General features: G+C 45.1%; 1 protein-coding gene across 1 annotated transcript in view; it reads left to right on the top strand.

Moving 5' to 3' along the window:
• LOC140897214 (adenosine deaminase-like) overlaps positions 1-22,216 on the top strand; it is a 41,040-nt gene that overhangs the window by 439 nt on the left and 18,385 nt on the right. Inside the window, exons 2-6 of the mRNA XM_073309606.1 lie at positions 9,123-9,184; positions 13,344-13,466; positions 13,978-14,121; positions 15,334-15,449; positions 19,869-19,993. Of these exons, the coding sequence (XP_073165707.1) occupies positions 9,123-9,184; positions 13,344-13,466; positions 13,978-14,121; positions 15,334-15,449; positions 19,869-19,993 (570 nt within the window). The remainder of the gene's footprint in view (positions 1-9,122; positions 9,185-13,343; positions 13,467-13,977; positions 14,122-15,333; positions 15,450-19,868; positions 19,994-22,216) is intronic.

Raw genomic sequence — 22,216 nt, 5'->3', positions numbered from 1 at the left:
CATGGGCTCCCCAGTCTCACCACTCTCCCTTCACCCCTAACCCTGCACTGTGCCTCTAATGCCTGCCCCCTCCTGCGCACCAGTCCCTGCACCCCAACCCCTGCCCCCTCCTGTGCCCTAACCCCTACACTGTGCCCCTAATCTCTCCACTCCCTTCCTGTGCCCCCAATCCCTACACCCCGTTTGGCCTAACTCCTGTGCCCCTAACCCCTGCACTGTACCCCCTTCATCCCAACCCCTGTCCTCCCCTTCTGCGCCCCTAGCCCCTGCACTGTGACCCCTTCGCCTCTAACCCCTTCATCCTCCTCCTACACCCACATAGGGAAACTGACCTGGATGCACAGAGCAGCTGGCCTTGTTGCTTGCTCCTCCTGGAACTGCTGCTCCTCTGCCCCCCACACCCCTAAGAGGCTGTGTGGGGGGAGAGCGAGGAATGACATCAGGGCTCCCTGCGTCCAGGTCACTTTCCCTACCTGGGCTGCATAAGGAGAAGGCAAGAGAGCAGCAGCTCCTGTTCCTCACCGCCCAGCCCAGGTGGGGAAAATGACCTAGATGCAGGGAGTGCTGGTTTTGTGTGTGTTGGGGGGACTGTGTGAGGGACACTGTGTGTGTGTGCAGAGAGCGTGTGTGAGTGCGTGCATGTGTGTGAAAGATTGTGTGTAAGTGAAAGACAGCGTGCATGTTGGTTCTTGGGGTAGTGTGTGAGAGACAATGTGTGTGGGGAGTGTGAGAAAGAGTGCATGTGTGTGAGAGGGAGTGTGTGTATGTGTATGTTGAGGGGAGTGTGTCACAGAGTGTGTGAGAAACACAAAGTAATGCACATTGGAAAACATAATCCCAACTATACATATAAACTGATGGGGTCTAAATTAGCTCAAGAAAGAGATTTTGGAGTCATTGTGGGTAGTTTTCTGAAAACATCCACCCAATATGCTATGGCAGTCAAAAAAGCGAACAGAATGATGGAAATCATTAAGAAAGGGTATGGGCCTAAGTGAGTATATGAGCAAGCTTCAGATTAGCAGCTGTGTTAGTCTGTATTCGCAAAAAGAAAAGGAGTACTTGTGGCACCTGAGAGATTAACACATTTATTTGAGCATAAGCTTTCGTGAGCTACAGCTCACTTCAGGTGAATCCGATGAAGTGAGCTGTAGCTCACGAAAGCTTATGCTCAAATAAATTTGTTAGTCTCTTTAAGGTGCCACAAGTACTCCTTTTCTTTTTATGAGCAAGCTGTCTCTTTAAGACAGCATTCAGGATCAGGAGTCTGAAGGCTTGTTCAGACACTAGCAGCTGCTGGCAATTCTGGACCCAAAGAGGCAGCAGCACAGATTCCCCTCTGACCTGTCACCCTGGCTCAGTGGAGACCAGGTACTTGGGCAGGGAGAGGGGACACCTGACATCAGCTCCCCTCCCACCCCTGCACAGCAGACAGGGCGCTCACAGTCCCAAGCAGCGTGGCCAGGGGTGGATCCAGGGGAGGAATGTGAGGAGGGAACAGGAGTACAGATGCTGTCCAATAGACATGTAGCATTGCAGTTGAGTTATCATTCCATAATACATCCCAGGCACTTCTAATGTAGGGCGGGCATTACTCCGAACCCTCCAAAGTTCAACGTGTGAGACAGGGACCTTTTTTAAATGGTGACAGACACCCAACACGAAGTAACAGAGGAGAGATGAGACAGCAGTATGTGGCTTCTGTCTCAGCAACAGCATTTTCTGTACACTTGCTGTTAAGATCTGACATGTCTAATACTGACGATTTATATTAACATAAACTTCTTCCAGTCTACACATGTGGTGATCAGTTAGACCCTGAGCATGTGAGCAAGAACCAAGCAGTCAAGCACCTCAGAGAGAGAATGCTTGGTGCCACCTCAAAGCCCCGTCCCACTCTGTCCAATGTCCCATTCCAGTTGTGGCCATCCCTGATGCTTCCAAGGAAGAAGATTTAACCCCCCCTCCACCTCAGAATACAATTGGAATCCCTTCCTGACCGCTTCAGGTAGCCAGCTGAAAGCCTAAAGCATGACCATTTAGTGACATAAACTGGAGAGAGCTCCAGGGCTGTTGAGCCCTGCCTCCTACCATCACAAGCAACCCCGTCATACAGTCACACTCATAAATTTGTCCAGCTCTCTCTCAAAACTAATTAAGTTGTTTGCCTCCACCACTCCTATTGGGACAATCCACTGTTCCAGAAATGTTCCTGATGGTTAGAAAGGTCATGTCCCCTATATACATTGGGAAAATCATCAAACACACATAGTCTACTGAGGACCACTGTCCCAACCAGAGTGTCATGGTTCATGATGTTGCACCAGGCATCGTGTAGCAAAGTTCCCAGATGTGGCTCAATGCTGTAAATTCACACATTTTTGGGGTGGCCCTGCAGGTGGTGCCAGATGGGGTCAGTGTGTGCACCCCTTTGCCTATCAATGGAGACTTTGAAGTAGTACCTGATAAGGGTCCCTGCTCAGGGTAATGAGTGAGAGCCAACAATGGACCCAGTGGATGAGGGCCAGGTTCCCCAGCAGTGGTGAAGGTGGATGAGGCATCACTGGATGTCTGGACTGCATAGTGTGGAAGAAGAGCTAGATCTTTGTAACAGTCATCCACTTCCTCAAGAACCAACAGCATCTGGCAGAAGAGTTTCTGGGAAAGGGAATGGTATCCCGCAAAATAAAACCCCTGTACATTTCCCCAGTCCCAAGGAGGCAGAGTGAAACAAAGAAGTAACCCGCCATTATAAACAATAAGAAAAGTCCTGCGCTTATCCAGTTCCCCACTTGTCCATTTCATTTGGAGAGACAAGGCTCCAGTTAGCTTTGGGTAGTTCTTACAGCCCTGGGAACCTGATGGTGCTGGGCTTTTTTCTTCCAAGTTGCACTCTACTTTGGGTGGAGTTGCTCAGATGCTCCTCGCCCAATTTCTTTAACCCTGTTTTATTGCAAGGTATTTGAGGGGGAGAGAACCCTCTCCTGGAGACATGGAGTGGAACCTTGTTACTTTCCTGCTGCAGTTTACAAGTGTCTTGTTTACAATACCAACAGAGGGTAGAGGCAGATAGCCCACAGTTTAAAGGAAGTTACTTAATGTTGCTGTCACTTCCATGAAAGTACTGCACTTGTGGGTCGCTTTTGCAGGAAATGTTTGAGATGAGCTAGGAACATGTAGATGCATGTTGCTAGGATTTTGTACATGGCACAATATGGAATAAATATGGATCATGAGCCTCAAGCCTATAATTTCATCAAAGGGTTGTGCGGCCACCAAAACGCTCAAGGAGTGATGCCTCTGTGAAGCCTCAGTCATTGAATGGAATTGGAGCCCAATAATTCAAAACTTGCCAGGTTTTTACATTTTGAGGAGGACGGATCCAGGATCTGTATCACTTTGTGCTCTGCATGATCTACAGCTCCCTCCTGCTGCTGCACTTTCTTCCATTCACATCCTTCACTCCTGTCCCTCTTGCTAGCTTCTTCCAACTTGACTCCCATCCCTCCTTCCCTACTGCCACCTCTCTCCTTCTATTGTTGCCCCTGTCCTCTGCTCCCCATCTTGCCCCCCACAGCTCATTCTATTCTGGTCCTTGTCCTAATTATTAGAACCATATAATTATGTATGGGTAGAAATCTCATGCCTGTGAATGACCAGGTTTTGACCTTGTCTATCTGGGTTCTTGTATTGCATCCATCTCCCTAGAAACTGAATGCCTCCCTAGAATAAAAAACAATAAAGCCTGCTGGCAGAGGTTGTCTGTATGTGTTATTAAAAGTAAATGAACGAAACATGAGTGCCAGAATACGAGAGACCTATTGCTGGAAAGCTCAGTCGAAGAAAAAGAATTTGTACTGTATTTAGACCTGAATGTTGTGAAGCTAGTGGGGTGAGCTGGTGGGGTGAATATTCAACTGTCTGCTGTGACCATTTGTTTGACCATGTGCTTGTTTGTTTGAATAGTGTGACAGTTTGACCCTGTGGGTGTTTGACTGAAAAGTGTGAATTCGGCGTGCTTTGTTCCAGGTGGGCCTTGAGTGGTTGATTGGAGGGAAGGCTTTGAGCCGGGCCACCTGCTTCGAGCCAGCAGCCTTATAAAAAGGCAGCCAGTTGCGAACCAAGTGAGCAGTGAACCGAGGACAGGCAAACAGAGGGAGTTTGCCTGTGGGGAGTTCGCACAGAGTGTTTCTGCCTTTCAGGCTCCTGAGAGAGTACATACAACATATGAGGAACCTCTTCGAAGGAAGACACAGATAGTGAGTGATCAGTTGTTGTGACCTGCTCAGAATGTGCCATGTTTGTGTTTCGCCCAGAGGACAGACGTGACTTCGTCTGTATGAAGTGCAAGCTGGTCTGCATATTGGAAAAGAAGGTTAGAAGACTTGAGAACCAGGTATCAACCCTGCATTGCATCAGAGAAAATGAAGATTTTCTGGCTAAAAGTCAGTGTTTGGTTCTGGAAGCAAAACATGCTGAAGAATCAGCGAGTGCAGTGCAGAGCGAGGAAGAATATTGGCAGCATGTGACCGCCAGAGGAAGAAAGAGGAGAACCTATGTACCTCCAATGCAGCTAGAGGTGTGAAACCGTTTTCAGGCTCTCTGTACAGGTACTACTGCGGAGAAGGATTTGGAAGAGCCCTCTGAGGGAAGATATCAGAAGGAGACCCCCATTGGCCAGAAGGCATGGGATGCATTGTCCTAGGGGTGGAGGTTCCATGACCACCACTCCCAAGGGTGATGATGGTCGGGGACTCCTTTCTAAGGGGGACGGAGTCATCCATTTTCTGATCAGACTGGGAGACTCGAGAAGCGTGCTGCTTGCCTGGAGCTAGAATCCAGGATGTGACGGAGTGTTTGCCGAGACTGATCAAGACCTCAGACCACTACCCATAAGAACATAAGAATGGCCATACTGGGTCAGATCAAAGATCCATCCAGCCCAGTATTCTGTCTACTGACAATGGCCAATGCCAGATGCCTCAGAGGGAGTGAACCTAACAGGTAATGATCAAGTGATCTCTCTCCTGCCATCCATCTCCACCATCTGACAAACAGAGGCTAGGGACACCATTCCTTACCCATCCTGGCTAATAGCCATTAATGGACTTAACTTCCATGAATTTATCCAGTTCTCTTTTAAACCCTGTTATGTCCTAGCCTTCACAACCTCCTCAGGCAAGGAGTTCCACAGATTGACTGTGTGCTGAGTGAAGAAGAACTTCCTTTTATTTGTTTTAAACCTGCTGCCCATTAATTTCATTTGGTGGCCCCTAGTTCTTATATTATGGGAACAAGTAAATAACTTTTCCTTATTCACTTTCTCCACACCACTCATGATTTATATACCTTTATCATATCCCCCTTTAGTCTCCTCTTTTCCAAGCTGAAAAGTCCTAGCCTCTTTAATCTCTCCTCATATGGGACCCGTTCCAAACCCCGAATCATTTTAGTTGCCCTTCCTACTTCTCCACGTGGGCACCAATGATACTGCCAAGAATGACCTTGAGCGGATCACCGCAGACTACGTGGCTCTGGGAAGAAGGATAAAGGACTTTGAGGTGAAAGTCATGTTCTTGTCCATCCTCTCTGTTAAAAGAAAAGGCCCAGGTAGGGACCGTCCAATTGTGGAGGTGAATGCGTGGTTACCCAGGTGGTGTCTGAGAGAGGGCTTTGGATTCTTCGACCATGGGATGCTGTTCCGGGAAGAAGGATTGCTAGGAAGAGATGGGATCCACCTAATGAAGAGAGGGAAAAGCATCTTCGCAGGCAGGCTTGCTAACCTAGTGAGGAGGGCTTTAAATTAGGTTCACCGGGGGATGGTGACCTAAGCCCAGAAGTAAGTGGGGAAGTGGGATACCGGGAGGAAACACAAGGAGGAGGGTACAAGATGGGAAGTCTCCTGATTCATACTGAGAAAGTAGGGCAATTGGCTAGTTATCTTAGGTGCATGTACATGAACGCAAGAAGCCTGGGAAACAAGCAGGAAGAATTGGAAGTCCTGGTACAATCAAGGAACTATGACGTGACTGGAATAACAGAAACTTGGTGGGGCAGTTCACATGACTGGAGCACTGTCATGGATGAGTATAAACTGTTCAGGAAGGACAGGTACGGGAGGAAAGGTGGAGGAGTTGCATTGTATGTAAGAGAGCGGTATGATTGCTCAGAGCTCCAGTTTGAAACTGGAGAAAAGCCTGTTGAGTCTTTGGGTTAAGCTTAGAGGTGAGAGCAACAAGGGTGATGTCGTTGTGGGCGTGTGCTATAGACCACCGGATCAGAAGGATGAGGTAGACAAGGCTTTTTTCGGACAACTAACTGAAGTTTCCAGATCACAGGCCCTGGTTCTAATGGGGGACTTCAATCATCCTGACATCTGCTGGGAGAGCAATACAGCAATGCACAGACAATCCAGGAAGTTTTTGGAGAGTGTTGGGTACAACTGCCTGGTACAAGTGCTGGAGGAACCAACTAGGAGCCGTGCTCCTCTTGACCTGCTACTTACAAACAGGGAAGAATTGGTAGGGGAAGTAGAAGTGGGTGGCAGCCTAGGCAGCAGTGACCATGAGATGGTTGAGTTCAGGATCCTGACAAAAGGAAGAAAGGCGAGCAGCAAAATATGGACCCTCGACTTCAGAAAAGCAGACTTTGACTCCCTTAGGGAACTGATGGGCAGGATCCCCTGGGAAGCTAATATGAGGGGACAAGGAGTCCAGAAGAGCTGGCTGTATTTTAAAAAAGCCTTATTGAGGGCGCAGGAACAAACCATCCCAATGTGCAGAAAGAATAGCAAATATGGCAGGCGACCAGCTTGGCTTAACAGTGAAATCTTTGGTGATCTTAAACTCAAAAAGGAAGCTTACAAGAAGTGGAAATTTGGACAGATGACTAGTGAGGAGTATAAAAATATTGCTAGAGCATGCAGGGGTGTAATCAGGAAGGCCAAGGCACAATTGGAGTTGCAGCTAGCAAGGGATATGAAGGGTAACAAGAAGGGTTTCTACAGGTATGTTAGCAACAAGAAGGTCAGGGAAAGTGTGGGACCCTTACTGATTAGGGGAGGCAACATAGTGACAGATGACGTGGAAAAAGCTGAAGTACTCAATGCTTTTTTTGCCTCGGTCTTCACAGACAAGGTCAGCTCCCAGACTGCTGCACTGGGCAACACAGTATGGGGAGGAGGTGAGCAGCCCTCAGTGGTGAAAGAATAGGTTAAGGACTATTTAGAAAAGCTGGACATGCCTAAGTCCATAGGTCCAGATCCAATGCATCCGGGGGTGCTGAGGGAGTTGGCTGATATGATTGCAGAGCCATTGGCCATTATCTTTGAAAATTCATGTCGGGGGAGGTCCCGGATGATTGGAAAAAGGCAAATACAGTGTCCATATTTAAAAAAGGGAAGAAAGAGAACCTGGAGAACTAAAGACCAGTCAGCCTCACTTCAGTCCCTGGCAAAATCCTGGAGCAGGTCCTCAAGGAATCCATTTTGAAGCACTTGGATGAGAGGAAGGTGATCAGGAACAGTCAACATGGATTCAACAAGGGCAAGTCATGCCTGACCAACTTGATTGCCTTCTATGATGAGATAACTGGCTCTGTGGATATGGGGAAAGCGGTGGATGTGATATATTTTGACTTTAGCAAAGCTTTTGATAACGTCTCCCACAGTATTCTTGCCAGTAAGTTAAAAAAGTATGGCTTTGATTAATGGACTGTAAGGTGGATAGAAAGCTTGCTAGATTGTTGGGCTCAATGGGTAGTGATCAACGGCTCGATATCTAGTTGGCAGCTGGTATCAAGTGGAGAGCCCCGGGGGTTGGTCCTGGGGCCGGTTTTGTTCAACTTCCTTATTAATGATCTGGATGATGGGATTAATTGCACCCTCACAAGTTCGCAGATGACACTAAGATGCGGGGAGAGGTAGATACGCTGGAGGGTAGGGTTAAGGTCCAGAGTGACCTAGACAAATTGGAGGTTTGGGCCAAAAGAAATCTGATGAAAGAAATCAACAAGGACAAGTGCAAATAATCTGCAACATCCACCGCGTGTTGAAAAGGTACCAGTCTTTTATCTTCCAAGAGGTCTTGCTCCTAGCAGAAATTATTTATCTCTGAAAGTGTGTGGCAAGCAGAGGTTTAGAATTAAAGGTGATTTGGGCTATTGTCTCAAGTGTAATGGGTCTAAACTAAAGCACCATTTTGAAACATGATCAAAGCAAGGGTAGCTTTTGGTTGAGAAACTGAGGTGCTTATGGAATGGCATTCTCAGCAAGCAGAAATCAGGATTAGTCAGCATTTAAGACAGTGGTTCTCAAGTCAGTGTACACGTACCCCTGGGGGTGCGCAGAGGTCTTCCAGGGGGTACATCAACTCATCTAGATATTTGCCTAGTTTTACAACAGGTTACATAAAAAGCACTAGCGAAGTCAGTACAAACTAAAATTTCATACAATGACTTGTTTATACTGCTCTATATACCGTACACGGAAATGTAAGTACAATATTTATATTCCAATTGATTTATTTTATAATTATATGGTAAAAATGAGAAAGTCAGCAATTTTTCAGTAATAGTCTGCTGTGACACTTTTTTGTATTTTTATATCTGATTTTGAAAGTAAGTAGTTTTTAAGTGAGGAGAAACTTGAGGGTATATAAGACAAATCATACTCCTGAAAGAGTACAGTAATTTGGAAAGGCTGAGAGCCACTAGTTTAAGAGGTTATGAATATCAAGCTGGAGCAAGTTAGAAACAAAGTCTCCCCTCTCCACCCCAACTCATTATGGGACCAAATGTGAGTAGGACAATTTTCTGAGCAGTGTTAACTATTTACAGGAATCTTTGCTTGTGAGGGAATGTTAAAAATGTGACCTCTGGGAAGAACAATGAATCCAATTCTGTCAATTTTCAGACATTTAAAAACAAAACCAACAACCCCCCCCCCATACACTTATTATGTTTCTTTTCTATATTGAGTAGCTTTCTATGTTCTCTCTTTTAGCTCCCATCTTGTGACTCCACCATACTGGCTATATTTATAGCATATTTCTGATCCAGAGATTACTTTCACAGTTTTATGAATGTGTCATTGTTCTTTGTTTTTTTTATTATTATTATTACAGGTAGAACTTCATGTCCACCTGGATGGAGCCATTAAGCCAGAAACAATCTTATACTTTGGCAAGTAAGATGTTTAAAAATAACAGTTTGCTTCAGTGTGTTTAGCTGGTGCTTTGATTTGTAAAGATTTCCTGGACAGAGGCACCTCTGTTTAAAAAAGAAAATTCCTAGAATTTGGCCCTGTCCTTGCTGATTAGTCCTGTGTTAGTTACAATTATACTACTTTCCATTAGCATGATTTTACCTGACAAAGACAAGGATTTTTTTTTACTGAGCCCTGCCAGCCAAACTGTCCTATAGAGCACTGTATGTCTCCACCCAGTTCTCAAAAGTTCACTGTCCATGTCCGTCCAGGAAACTCTGCTTGAAATGTGCAAACAACAAATGGCTGTCACCAGCATGTCCTAGTCGGAGTGTAAACCAGCACTGTGACTGAGTGCATGATGCACAGAGCTGACCACTTTCTAGTAGTGTAGTAGGGAAACTGGATTGAATTGGTGTCAAATATGTAACCAAACAGTGACCTAGTGCCCATCTCCTTATGCTCATAAGCCACAAACCAAACAGAGCTATAAACAACGACACGAACAGGTTAGATGGGGAAACAGATTTTGTGGTCAGGCTTTCAAACAAATTTAGAAAGAATGAGTTATGAGTCCATTTCTAAATATATACGTAAAACAGCGCAGTGTTCTGTCTCATTAATAGAGTTTTGCAACGTGCAAACAACGCTAGCTCACCAGCATTGCCACCAGCTGTCCCTTTTAGTTGACTGCCAGTCCCTGGTCTGTAGAAAGCAATTGGCTGGGTCAGTTGTACTTGCCACACTACTAATGCTAGTGTTTGTGTTTTCAGCAGGGGTTTTTTCTCTTAGCACTCAGTGTAAATTTTCTGTTTGATCCTGCATTGCCATCTCAAAACCTGATGGTATAATTAGGGCTGTGTAAATAATTGGATATTCAGTTCAGGAGCAGACCTGAAAAAAAAATAGTTTTGGGTTGACCTGAAAAGAAAATGTTTTGAAATTTTTGCCAAACTGAAATGTTGGAAAAAACGGTTTGTGTCATGTCAGCCATAACATTTGGTTTTGATTTTGAAAATTTGAAAATCTGTTTAAAATGGAGGGAAATTCCAAAATGCAGAAAAGTTGAAACTTTTTTCTCCAGAACACCAAATTTGACCTGACTCTGTGGGATTGTTTTTTGTTTTTGTTTTGGAGTGGGGAAAAAAAGGGTTCTGTGCAAAAAAAAAAATTGCCTCACTCTAGATGTAACCCATTGCCAAGAAGAATCTTCAGTGCTATGGCTTCATTGCTGGCTACAGAGCCCATCCAAGCAAGAAGGAGCAGATGGGCTCTGTAGGGGAGGCAAACTCTGGTTAATTGACACATACACTTGGTGAGTGGCAAGGTAAATAATTAACAACTTGAGGACCTAGCTCTATAATTTTAAACAAGATAAACATAAACTTTCACACCTGGAAGAAGTTTCATTTAAAGATAAAGGACATTGGCAAACAATGCCAGATTTCTAAAGTGTGGCGGAAATCCCTGTTATCAAGAACGTCATGATAAGGTTGAATCTAACAACCAGCCTTTGCAGGTTCTTGCCCATGTCCCAACAAATAACACTTCAACATAGTTGTGGGGGCTTTAGCCATTAAAGCAATTTCCAGTAAAAATGGAACAGATGTGGCATCATCTAAAATGGATGGGTTGGAGGATTTGATAAAATATTTTTGTGTGGGGGAAAAAAATTACTTCTCAGGCCAGGACTAAGGTGCCTTCAAAACTTGCAATAGTTTCTGCGACGCAGCCAAGATAAATATTCAGAAGGTGCATCAAGAAAATCCTTCTCATTAATTGCTGGATGCCCCTTTGGTATGTTGTGTAAGAATTCCCCTTGATTTCACCCATCTATACATATTGTAGGATCAAAGGAGTGGGTTAAAGATTTCAGTGTATGGATAGGTATCCTGTGCATGTGAGGGATTCATTGACACATCTGACTCTCTGGAGCTTTTCTACTTCCTTATGGCAATGTGGGTGATTGGGTTGTATGGTTACCTGGGGGATTCTCTTGACTCTTGTAAATGGGAGTGTCCATACTTCAACCACCAGAGGGAACTGTGCTTGCAACTTGGCAGGAGTCCAGGGTTGCCCCATGCTTGTATAAATGGAGGTGACTGGAGCTATTTTTATATCTACTGTAAAGCTGGAGCCTACAAAAACTACCACTCCCAACATATAGTGCTCAGTTCAGGGTAGAGCAAAAATGCATGCTGGTTTTTGTGCAGGGACAGCATTTTGTGGGGGCAGTCTAGGAGTCTGCTTTGAAAATCTGGCCCCAAGCATAGAATACTGCTTGTGATCATGACTTAGTGATCATGACACGAAAACTGCTTGGTACAGCTCAAACAGCAAATAAATAAAGTTGCTGGGCGGTGATTGACTCAATTTGACTACATCCAAATAATGCAATGTTGTAGTGACACATGAGAGAGACTCTGTATTGGTGCTCTAAGTCTTGTGTTTGCAATCCCTGCGTAGACTCCCTGAAAGCACAGGTTTGAATTCTGTCAGGCTTGACTGCACTCATCCACCTTTTATGGTGCATATGTTGACTTCCACACAGTCTAGTGTGTCTAAGTCTTATATCTTTATATGTGTAGATGATCCCAAATTACCCTGCATCCAGCCCACTGTAGTTAAGTGTACCGTAGACAGAGAAAGGCCTGCAGGAAGAATTTGAATGAGGATAGGATAAGGGCCTGTTCACGGGCTCAGGAAGGGCAGTGTTCAATGTAGGGCATGGCTTGGAGGTGTCTGTCATTTAAACTGAACAAACAATGTGTCATCAGAGTGGAAAGGGCAATGTGAAAAGAGTAATCCTTAACAGTAATGAATGATGTATGCTGAGTGCCAGGGTTTTAATCTGTGGTAACTGCGTTTGTCATTGAACTCTGAACATAGCATAGATTTCCTACACCACAGAGCAATAAAACGTGTGTACATTGAGCAGAGGAGCAATATCAGTCACGCTATTTTCCTGCAGATAGGTTGTGTAGTTGGCTGTTGGAACTGGAGAAGGCCAAGTCCTCGGAAATGAGATCTGGAGTTTTTCCCCTCTAGCTCACAAGCTCAGAGACAGCCCACTTTTGGTAGCCATGGAAGGGCTTTCCTATCTGGATGCTCTTTGGTGGCTTCTCTGAGAAGGGGCTTGGGCGTCAGCTTTGGTTCACAGTGTAAAGATTTCCGCATCTGAGAAACCACATCACAATTGTTGTCTATTGTTGGCAGCCTCAGCAGAAAGGTTAAGGATTGACCAGCTTTTGGAGACTAGCGACTGGCAATCCTGAGAAGGTTCCGTGGCTCAGTTTAGACATGCAATCCGAAGTTTGTTGGCAGCTCTTGACTATGTATAATTGGGGTGGAAAATTACTTTCATGAAATAATTATGCATTTATGCTTCCGGGAACAGGAAGTACCGAGGCACCAGGAAAAGAGAGGTTCTGTTTTGGTTCTATTTCTTTGGATAGTTCTGGATCTGTTGTTGCTGCATTGTTGATAGAGATCAGTCTCCTTTCTTATCCGGGTGGGGCTAAGATAGGTTGTGTAGTTGGCTGTTGGAACTGGAGAAGGCCAAGGCCTTGGTATTGAGATCTGGAGCCTTTCCCCTCCAGCTCACAAGCTCAGAGACAGCCCACTTTTGGTAGCAATGGAAGGGCTTTCCTATCTGGATGCTCTTTGGTGGCTTCTCTATGAAGGGGCTTGTGGGTGTCAGCTTTGGTTCACAGTGCAAAGATTTCCACGTCAGAGAAATGACATCACAATTGTTCGCAGCCTCAGCAGAAAGGTCAAGGTTGACTGGCTCTTAGAGACTAGTAACAGGCAAACCTGAGAAGGTTCCGTGGCTCAGTTCAGATAAAAGCAATCCGATGTTTGGCAGCTCTTGAGCCTATATAAATGGGGCTGGAAATTTCTTTCTTGAAATAATTTGTCATTTATGCTTCCAGGACTAGGAAGTACCAAGGCATCAGGAAAAGAGAGGTTCTGTTTGGCTCAGTTTCTTTGGATAGTTCTGGGTCTGTTGTTGTTGGGGATAGAGATCAGAGTCCTCTCTTATCTGGGTGGAGCTCCAGAGGCACATATGTGAGATACCTTTTTTCTGTGCTGTATCTGTTCTGTGGAGAAATAGAAAAGTGAAATGTTTATCGATTTCCAGGAAAAGAGGAATTCCGCTCCCTGGTGACACTGTTGAAGACCTCTTGCAGCATGTCAGTTACACGGAGCCACTCACTCTCACCCAGTTTCTAGAAAAGTTTGCTCTCTACCTGCCTGCCATTGTGTAAGTAACTTATTGCCTGGTAACCGCTGCAAGTTTCTTATCGGTTTCAGGCATCTGCAAGCTAGAATTGCCGATTTGGGGCTTGAATGGTCCTGAGAATGCTTGCTTGGGAGACTCTAAGCTACAAAATGTATTCATTTCCCTTTACTATGATAATGATGATTGATAACATCATGGTATTTTATTTGCTTATCTGAAAAAAATCACTGGTTCCTGGGAAGTGGGGGAGTAGGCTTTTGCCCAGCTGGTTTAGAGATGATGCAGTCAGTCCTGGCACCATGCAGGGAGAGAAGCTAAATGACTCACTAGATAGGTCGCTTCCAAGCCAAAGGACTCTTGCATTCTAATTTCTCTAAGTGTGTGATGAATTTTCATGTGCTGGTGAGACGGGGATGCCTCTTGGGAAGCATTCAGACCCTCAGCAGGTCCACTCTCCCCTATCTTGTTGATCAGCAGCCCATAAGTTGCTGAGAACTCATAAATCAGACTAATCCTGTTCTTTTCCATACAGGGGGGACCGCGATGCTGTGAGAAGAATAGCCTATGAGTTTGTAGAAATGAAAGCAAAAGAAGGTGTCATCTATGTTGAGGTCAGGTACAGCCCTCACCTCCTAGCCAACTGCAAAGTTCATCCTGTTCCATGGGGCCAAGAAGAGTAAGTGAATCCGTAAAGCGTAAGACTGTGCCAACAGAGCACGCTGAGATCTGCGCGAAAGCCACTGACCAGCAAATGGAGAACAGAGTTTTGCTCCCAGGACCGGAGGGAGGCAGCACACCTTTTATTTCTATCTGGAATTCAGTAATAGTCATGTATACACTTTTCCTTCCCCCCTAAAAATGTTCTTCCTCTGGTAACTGCTCCATCTGCTGCCCTCTTCTGAGGACAGATTGCCCCAGGGGCATTGTCTTGCCTGTGGGGAAACAGCTGTTAAATTTTTGGCTTAAGCTGCACCCCCTTCAAGAAGTCACCACAGTTCAGATACACATCCCCACCCCAACCACAATGTAACCTTTTCTATCAGCAAAGTTAGTGGGCTGAGCCTTTGGGAGCAGCCCTTGTAGCTCTCAGTCTATCTTTCTATGTCATCTGTGCTCTTTAGAACAGCTTGTCGCTAAGTAAACCAGCCCTGAGCTTTGCAAGAAGAGCTCTGGGATTTCTCACAAAACATGGTTTGAGGCTTCTGTGGCTTTTTGTGTCACACCGCTCACTGCTGCCAGGATAGTGCAAAGCTCTGCATGTTAAGACTTTTTGGCCAAAAGAAAAAAAGTTCTTCTTCCCCAGCTGGCAAACTGGTTCATTTATTTAAAGAAATGCGGAGATCGAGCGCGGGGTTTGTGAAAGTGCATCTCTCAGGACAACTTGCATCCCACGCAGCTCTGCCGTGCTGCCTCCCTCATCCTCCAAACAGATGTGGGTCACTGAGGACCTCAGTTACAAAGGAGGCTAGTGCTGCATATAGGCGCAAAGGGAGATCACAGATGCACCTAAGGGAGTCAGGGGCCTAACCTGCTTAGACACTTTTGTAAGTGCTATTAGGTGCCTTTGTAAATCTGGCCCTGAAATTACAGTTCCTGGCAGACCATGCTCCCTCTTGCTCTGAGGGGGCTGGTCCAGTGTTCAACATGAGGGTGGCTGCAGTGTACTCCTTTTTTTTTATATAAATGTGGCCCTTAGCTTTCTGGCATTTTGCCAGCGTGGTCACATTGGTTGGGCAGTGTTTGGATTCTCCTGTATTTTACAGCATACAGCAATAATACAGCCAGCTCAGTGATGTTACATTAGGGAAGCAGTTTCTCTTCCTCTGGGATTGCTGGGGTATCGAACCTCACAAGCTTGCTAGCTAACTTCTAAGTTTTCTTCCCACAGGGGCGACCTCACTCCGGATGAAGTGGTTCACCTTGTTAATCAGGGATTACAGGATGGAGAAAGGCATTTCAACATCAAAGCCAGGTCTATTCTATACTGCATGCGCCATATGCCAAGTAATGTATTACAGTTCACCTGCTGCTCTGCTCCCTCCTTTCCTGACCCTTTGAGGGGTGTGTGAAATGCCTTGAATTGCGATCCTTTGGGGAAATGTTAGGGAAGCATCAGTTGCTCAGTTCTGATTTGAATGTTGTCTCAGTGCCGTGGGAAGGTGATGACTATTTCCCGTGTAGGTGCTGGTGGAAGAGAGAGACGGAGGGAGGAGAAGACACTCTTCATACCCACTCAGTGATTTCCAGGTCTTTTCTCTCTGGGGGGCGGGTAAATCTGACATCTCCCCAGTCTCAGGATTGAAGGATGCCAGCTCAGTTTTCCCTATTTCTGCAAAAAGCAATTTCTGACCAGCTTAGAGTTGTGCCCAGGTTAGTCAAAGGCACTTTGTGGGGTAGGGTACATGCTCTGGCGTATCAGTTGGAAGCAGCAGCTCTTAGAGCAGCAAAGACTGCTTTGTGGCATTTCTGTCTCTTTAGAAATATACACAATCCATGTCAGGTGTTTGAACCCAAGAGAGCAATGTATTCTAGTTCTATGGCCCCACTCCTCCCATCGGGAAGCTTTGAATGTCACTCTTTTGTTAGTGTTTTGTTGAGAGGGCCCCTCAGGAGGGAAGCAGTATCTACGGTGAGCCCCATGTGCAGGTGGTGGCTGTGTGGACTTGGAGATATGTTCCATGGGGGCCTTTCAGGCTCACTGCATGGCTGCCTCTGGCTCTGTTCTCTCCTGGTGTTTAGTACCCCTTAGGACAAGATACAAGGTGAAAAAGGAAGAAACATTGGGCCTGCCTTGCAGAGATGAATTTGTGGATGCGAAATAGAGGTTAAGTGGAGTGGATGTCATTCATTTCCATTTCCTGCAGCTAGCTTTAAAATAAAAACCAAGAGCTGGGTAGAGTGATGCAGGACAGCTCCAGCTGGGTTTAGAGGAGATGTGGCCTGGTTAAGGGATTGCTTATTATAACTGGGATTCAGGGCAGACAGGTTGCTTGTGAAGAGACTATTAGTTATGTATTGAAATACCATGTATAATATGCCTTCTTCTAATTCTGGTATTAAACAAACCAAACCCTTGAAATACACTGCTTCAGTCCATACTGGAACCTCGTTCAGTATTATGCCATTCCATGAGAAAGATGGGGAAACCTGAGCTCCTAGTTGAGAATGAAACAAATTTCTGGACTCCTTTGGGAGGTGGGGTTGGAAATGTTTATCAGATAGTGCTGTTCCCACCATCCCAAAGCAGTGTAGAACAAAAATGATCAGTACTTAAAAGCAGTAACAAAGATACCTGGCAGTACTTCAGGTAAAGCTGCAGAGTAGATGCTCAAGTTGGAAACATTCCATGGGCAAGGAGAACAATTATACAATGACTGCACTTCCATTGTCTGGTTATGATGAGGGCTAACTAAATAACCTGTTGTTTCCATACTCTATGCAGGACCAGGTCCAAAAAACAGGTGAAATACACTAAGCCACGTTCACTAAAGGCCAAAATTTTAAATGTATGTAGGTGCCTGAAAATGCAGCCTGGTGCCTAGTGAGATTTCGAAAGGTGCCTAAACATTTTTGAAAATCCTACCAGGTGCCTATCTGCATTTTAATGCATCTAAATATCTTTTAAAATCTGGCCTTAAACTCATTGACTTCTATAAATAAAATACTTATCCATAGCTGATACAGTTATCTAAAACAGGGGTTATATGGTAAGTCAGCCAATTTTCTATATTATCTTGACGTGCTGCATTCTAGAAATAGCACAATCAGGAAGACTAGGAAACAATTTTGCAATAACTTAACCTTTCATAAACAAAGGCATGTACTGGCATTTTGAAATCCTTGCTGAACAGTTGCCTCGGGATACTTAGTAGATGGGTGGTGAAAAGGCATACTAGTAATGTCTGGCAGGTCTATATCTAAAAAGGTGGGAAGTGATCCTATATGAAGTGATCCGATGAAGTGAGCTGTAGCTCATGAAAGCTTATTCTCAAATAAATTTGTTAGTCTCTAAGATGCCACAAGTATTCCTTTTCTTTTTGCAGATCCAAACTAGCGGCAGGTATTTCTGTAGTGAGTGGTCACTTCCATAATTTCCTCTGGCCATCATCATAGACCTCATGCTCAGTGTGGTAGTGTGTAGACTCTTCTCTGAGCAGTTAAAGCGTGGATTGCTGTTACTTGGCAGATGCAGTCGTTCTCTGTTTTTCCCTCCTGTAACTGTGATCAGCCCATCACTTCCAAGCCACGAAGCACATATAGTTACAGAAAAACCTTTCAGGTGCCATTCCAGGCTGTGTTTTTAAAGGGCCAATGAATGTGCGCCCACTAGGTTTGCCAGCTCATCTGTTTGCCCACATGCAAACTCTATAGTGTCTATGTCATAGAGCCCTTGTCCCTGAAAGCCAGGCAGTACTGCAGGTGCATTGTTAGGGGCCTTCAGCAAGTGTGTCCCCTGCTGTCTTAACTCTGAAGGTCCTTCAGAAAGACTAAATGAGATGACAGACACATCTAGAAAAGCCTCATGTTTCCTAGTCAGTTACTGCTTTTACTTCTCTCTTTTTTCATAACTTCTGCCCTCCTGTTGCTGCCACCCTCTGTGTTTCTGAGCTGTGTTGAATTTAATCTTGGAGTCGACCACACCTTTGTGTCTGCCCTCCTCCCCGTTTTAGTTTAATATTTTTAGAAGGTTTCTCTGATTTCTCCCTTCCCCCAAGAAAAATTAAACAAACCCAAAGGGCAGTGAGTAAGGGCTTTAAGGGAAGTGCTGTGCTCCTCATGCTGTTGGCAGCACTCCGAAATTAAATCTGCCAGTGGAGCCTGGAGCACCTGAATTCTTCACCTCTGGACTTTTCATCTTTTCCTTCATTATCTCCTAAGAGAGAGTGGCATTTTCTTCCATCTCCAAAGCAGAACTGCCTGTTTCCATCCATTGGCATCATTGAAACTTGCTTATCTTCACAGCAGGCTGTCCATGGGCTTACACTTTCACTCAGGGAATCTGGATGGTTGTGTAGTCCTCAGAAAGTGGTTTAGATGAATCTTTTTTTAATTGCTTCCTATAAATCTAGACTTGGAGAGGAATATTTACAAAGGGGTAAGCAGGGATCTCATCTGGCACCTCCAGATGCACTGCTGTGGAAGAAAAGGCCTTCCTCACCCCTCTCCACAGTCAAATGTGGCCTTGGGAATAGAATCCTGTCCCTTGATGCTCTTTTTCTTATGCTGCTTCTTTGTATGGAAAATATCATTTTCTCTACACATGTTAAAAGACACAATGCCCCTGCTGCTCTGAGCAATGATTGCCCTGTGCCCAGCTAAATGCTGTTTTGTTTTTTATGTAGGTCTTGGTCTTCCCAGCTGCGTGTAGGAGGGATGGTTTAGTTGGGTTGATTTTTTTTTTTGTTCACGTTGCTGCCAGGTTAATGCCCTCAGTGAGTTGAAAACTAGTGTGCAATGTATGGATCGTTCTTCTAAGGGTTTGCAAATGGTGCCTAGAGCTTGGGATGGGTGCTTGTTTGCGTCGTTAGTACAAACCTCAGTACATAAATAACTAGCACACCCAACTGGGGATCAGGAGAGCTGGGTTCTAATCCTGGCTTTTGTCCTGACCTACTCTGTGACCTTGGACAAATCACTTCACTCCTCTGTGCCTTGGTCTTCTCCTCGATAAAACAGGGATAATACTTTTACCTTCTTTAGACTTAGCGCTGTCGGATCTATGGATGAAAAGAGTGCAATAGCAGTTAACTCTTAGGATTATTATGTTTCTGCCATTGCACTTAATGCCCAGAGTGTAACTCCAGATGATGGTAGTATGGGTGTAGATCCATCTAGTGCATGACCCTTCCATTTTAAACAGGATCTCTCTGCCCACCCCATCCCCACCCCTTTTGTCTGACCTGTGGTAATGAGAAAGCAGGGGTTTGCAGCTGGGAGTTCTTCCCATACTATATAGTCAGGCACATACATTCTAAAGTGCAAAGTCACAACATAATACAACCTACTGGGGCTGACTCATGGAGTTTTGCTCTTGTCAAGGGCTGTAATGATAACGAAGGGCTCCCCCTTGGAAGGCCTAATAACCAGGGCTAAAACCTATCATGTCTACCATCTTTACAGGCAGTGAGCTCGCTTGTTGGTGGGGCTCTTCCTCTCTGGCTCTGGTCTGTAAATCTGGCTCTAGGGTTTTGTTGCTTTTTATAGGGCTTCAAACTTGGGGGAAATCCTGGAAATAAACTTAATTTTTCTATTCATAAAAACATAAGAACGGCCATACTGAGTCAGACCAATGGTCCATCCAGCCCAAAATGATGTCTTCCAATAGTGTCCAGTGCCCGGTGAACAACCACATCGGTTTGGACAAGAGCTCAGGGGTGACCCTGGTGGAAGGTTTTTCCTGAATCCTGCTGCTCTTCGTTCCAGACTGGTCATTGGAGGTGGTGGAGCTGTGTAAGAAATACCGGAACAATACGGTGGTAGCCATAGACCTGGCTGGGGATGAGTTGTTGGTGGCTGAGACCTTCCCAGAGCATAGGAAGGCTTATGAGGTTTGTTCAATGAGCTTCTTGAAAAATCTTGTATCAATTTCTTTCTGGCAAGTAGTTCGGACCAAAAGTGGCCCGTAGGACTTAAAAATCATGTCTTAAAATTACTAGAAGTGTTTTATTGGCATAGTAGAAATATTACTTTTAATTTGGTTTTTAAATTAATTATAGAGTATATACATGATTTAAGTATAAAGAGATGTATTTATTTAAATGTGTTCCAGCTGCATTTACAACTTTGGTTCTTCAGCATTGAGCTGGTGCACAGAACCACAAAGTGAAATGGAAGATAAAATGATCCTGCATTCAGATCCGCCTGGGCGCTCCAGTGAATCTGCATAGGGCTGCCTGCTTACGTTGATTTGCAGGATCAGAATTCCATACCAAATATGAAATCGGCTAGTGCATCTTCACTGCCTCCAGCTGAGTAAAATGCAGAGACTAAATCAATTAGATAAACAGTGTAAAAATATGTTCAAAGTTTTTTCCATTGTAATAAACTAAGATGATGGTATTGGAGGAGATTTCTTTCCTCAAATGTATTCTTTTTAACTAGATGATGCTGTAGCTTAAAAAGGAAGCCCCATACAAATATCTCCCATCTGTATTTCAGGATTTTAGGACTCTAGGGTGATTGTATTTTAAGAAGTTACGTGATTGGCATAGGTCAGTGGGAGCTGAGGGTGCTCAGGAACCCAGCCTGAGAGGACACTGGCTTTAAAAATAGTGTGGGTGTCAGGTGATTGGTTGAGGTAGAATCAGGGATATCTCAGGGGTTTACTGTTGTAGTTAACAGTCCGACTGCCATCTGTGGTTGTCATGGGAATCATTACAAATGTCCTAATGTGCAAGCAAAAACTTGAGGGTGAGGGGAAGAGTATGGAAGAAATATACTTTGTTTTGCATGGCCTTGAGCACCTGCACTTTCACAATCGGTGTCTCCTTGCATAAATGCCCAGTGCCATTTTTGAAATCCATGCAGTTTCTCACTTGCTATCATCTTTCCATTAAGCACTTACTGATAAGATATTACTTGCGTAGCAGTTTCTTATCCTTTCTAACATGCTGAAGTTCCTTGTCATGAGCACTAATCAAGCAGCTGTACCTTCATCTTGTGCAACTGTTATACTTGCATTATACAAGACGAATCAATTAGTTGCTTATCATGCTACATCCACGTAGTTTAAAGGCTGATAAAACAGGATGGAAAGTAACAGTTTATCAATTGATATCTAGCTTGCCTATGCGTGGGGTCTCAAAGTCCAAATGTCTCAACCTGAAGGATTTGATGTGTTCTTGTCTGAAAGCCAGCATCTCATTCAGACTCAGAGAAACACGGAAGGAACAAAAGTTCCAATTTGTCAGGCTTTCTCAGCCGGCATGAAAGTAGAATGCTCCCTGTGATACAGCATGGCCAGACGGCAGGAGGAGAGTGATATAGGAGAGATATGTAAGTCCCAGGATGAGGAGAAGCCTTATTCCCCGTAGAGGGAAGAAAGGTTTCTATAGATTAAATAAAAGCACCTGAAGCCAATTAGAGCACCCGAAGCTAGTCATCTGATTAAAAACTCCCTGCTTCAATCAGCCAGGGGAAGGAGTTGGAGAAGAGTGGTTTGGAGTTGGCGCAGAGAGCAGTTTGAAGGAATTGGAGCAGAGTGCAGTTTGGAGGAGTTGAAATAGAGGAGAGTTTGAAGAAGTGCCGTGGCTGGCTAGAAGACCAAGACCCTAGGTAAAGAGACACCCGCCTTGTGCAGAGAGAGAGGGCAGGAAGCCCCACAAGCTGAAGAGCAGGAGAGGGAAGTAGCCCAGGGGAAGGAAGCACTAGTTCAAGTGGTTTATCACTATCCCTAGGGCCCCTGGCTGGGACTCAGAGTAGAGGGCGGGCCCCGGGTGGTATTGCGACCATAGCATTAGTAGATTCCGGGAGTGCTGCCACACTACCCTTCTCTGGGTTACTAGTGGGACAGTAGATACCCAAGTTCAGGGGCAGGAAACTGCGCCCTGAACCCCCCCCCAAGAAGAGGAAGCATGGGACCCATCATAATCGTACTGGCAATTTGCCACATGTGTTGTTAAGAGTGGGATCTCCGCGATGGGGACTTAAACCAGGGTTAACCAAAACCATTCCGTCCCCAAGATGGACAACATGGTCAAGGCTCTAATACAAGCCACTGCGGCCCAGCAGGAGGCTACCCGAATCCAAGCAACCGCCCAACAGGAGGCGAC

Source organism: Lepidochelys kempii, chromosome 13 (genome assembly GCF_965140265.1).
Source record: "Lepidochelys kempii isolate rLepKem1 chromosome 13, rLepKem1.hap2, whole genome shotgun sequence".
Lineage (NCBI taxonomy): Eukaryota > Metazoa > Chordata > Testudines > Cheloniidae > Lepidochelys > Lepidochelys kempii.
Note: the sequence above shows the minus strand (reverse complement) of the source record. Positions and strands in the feature narration are given on the sequence as shown.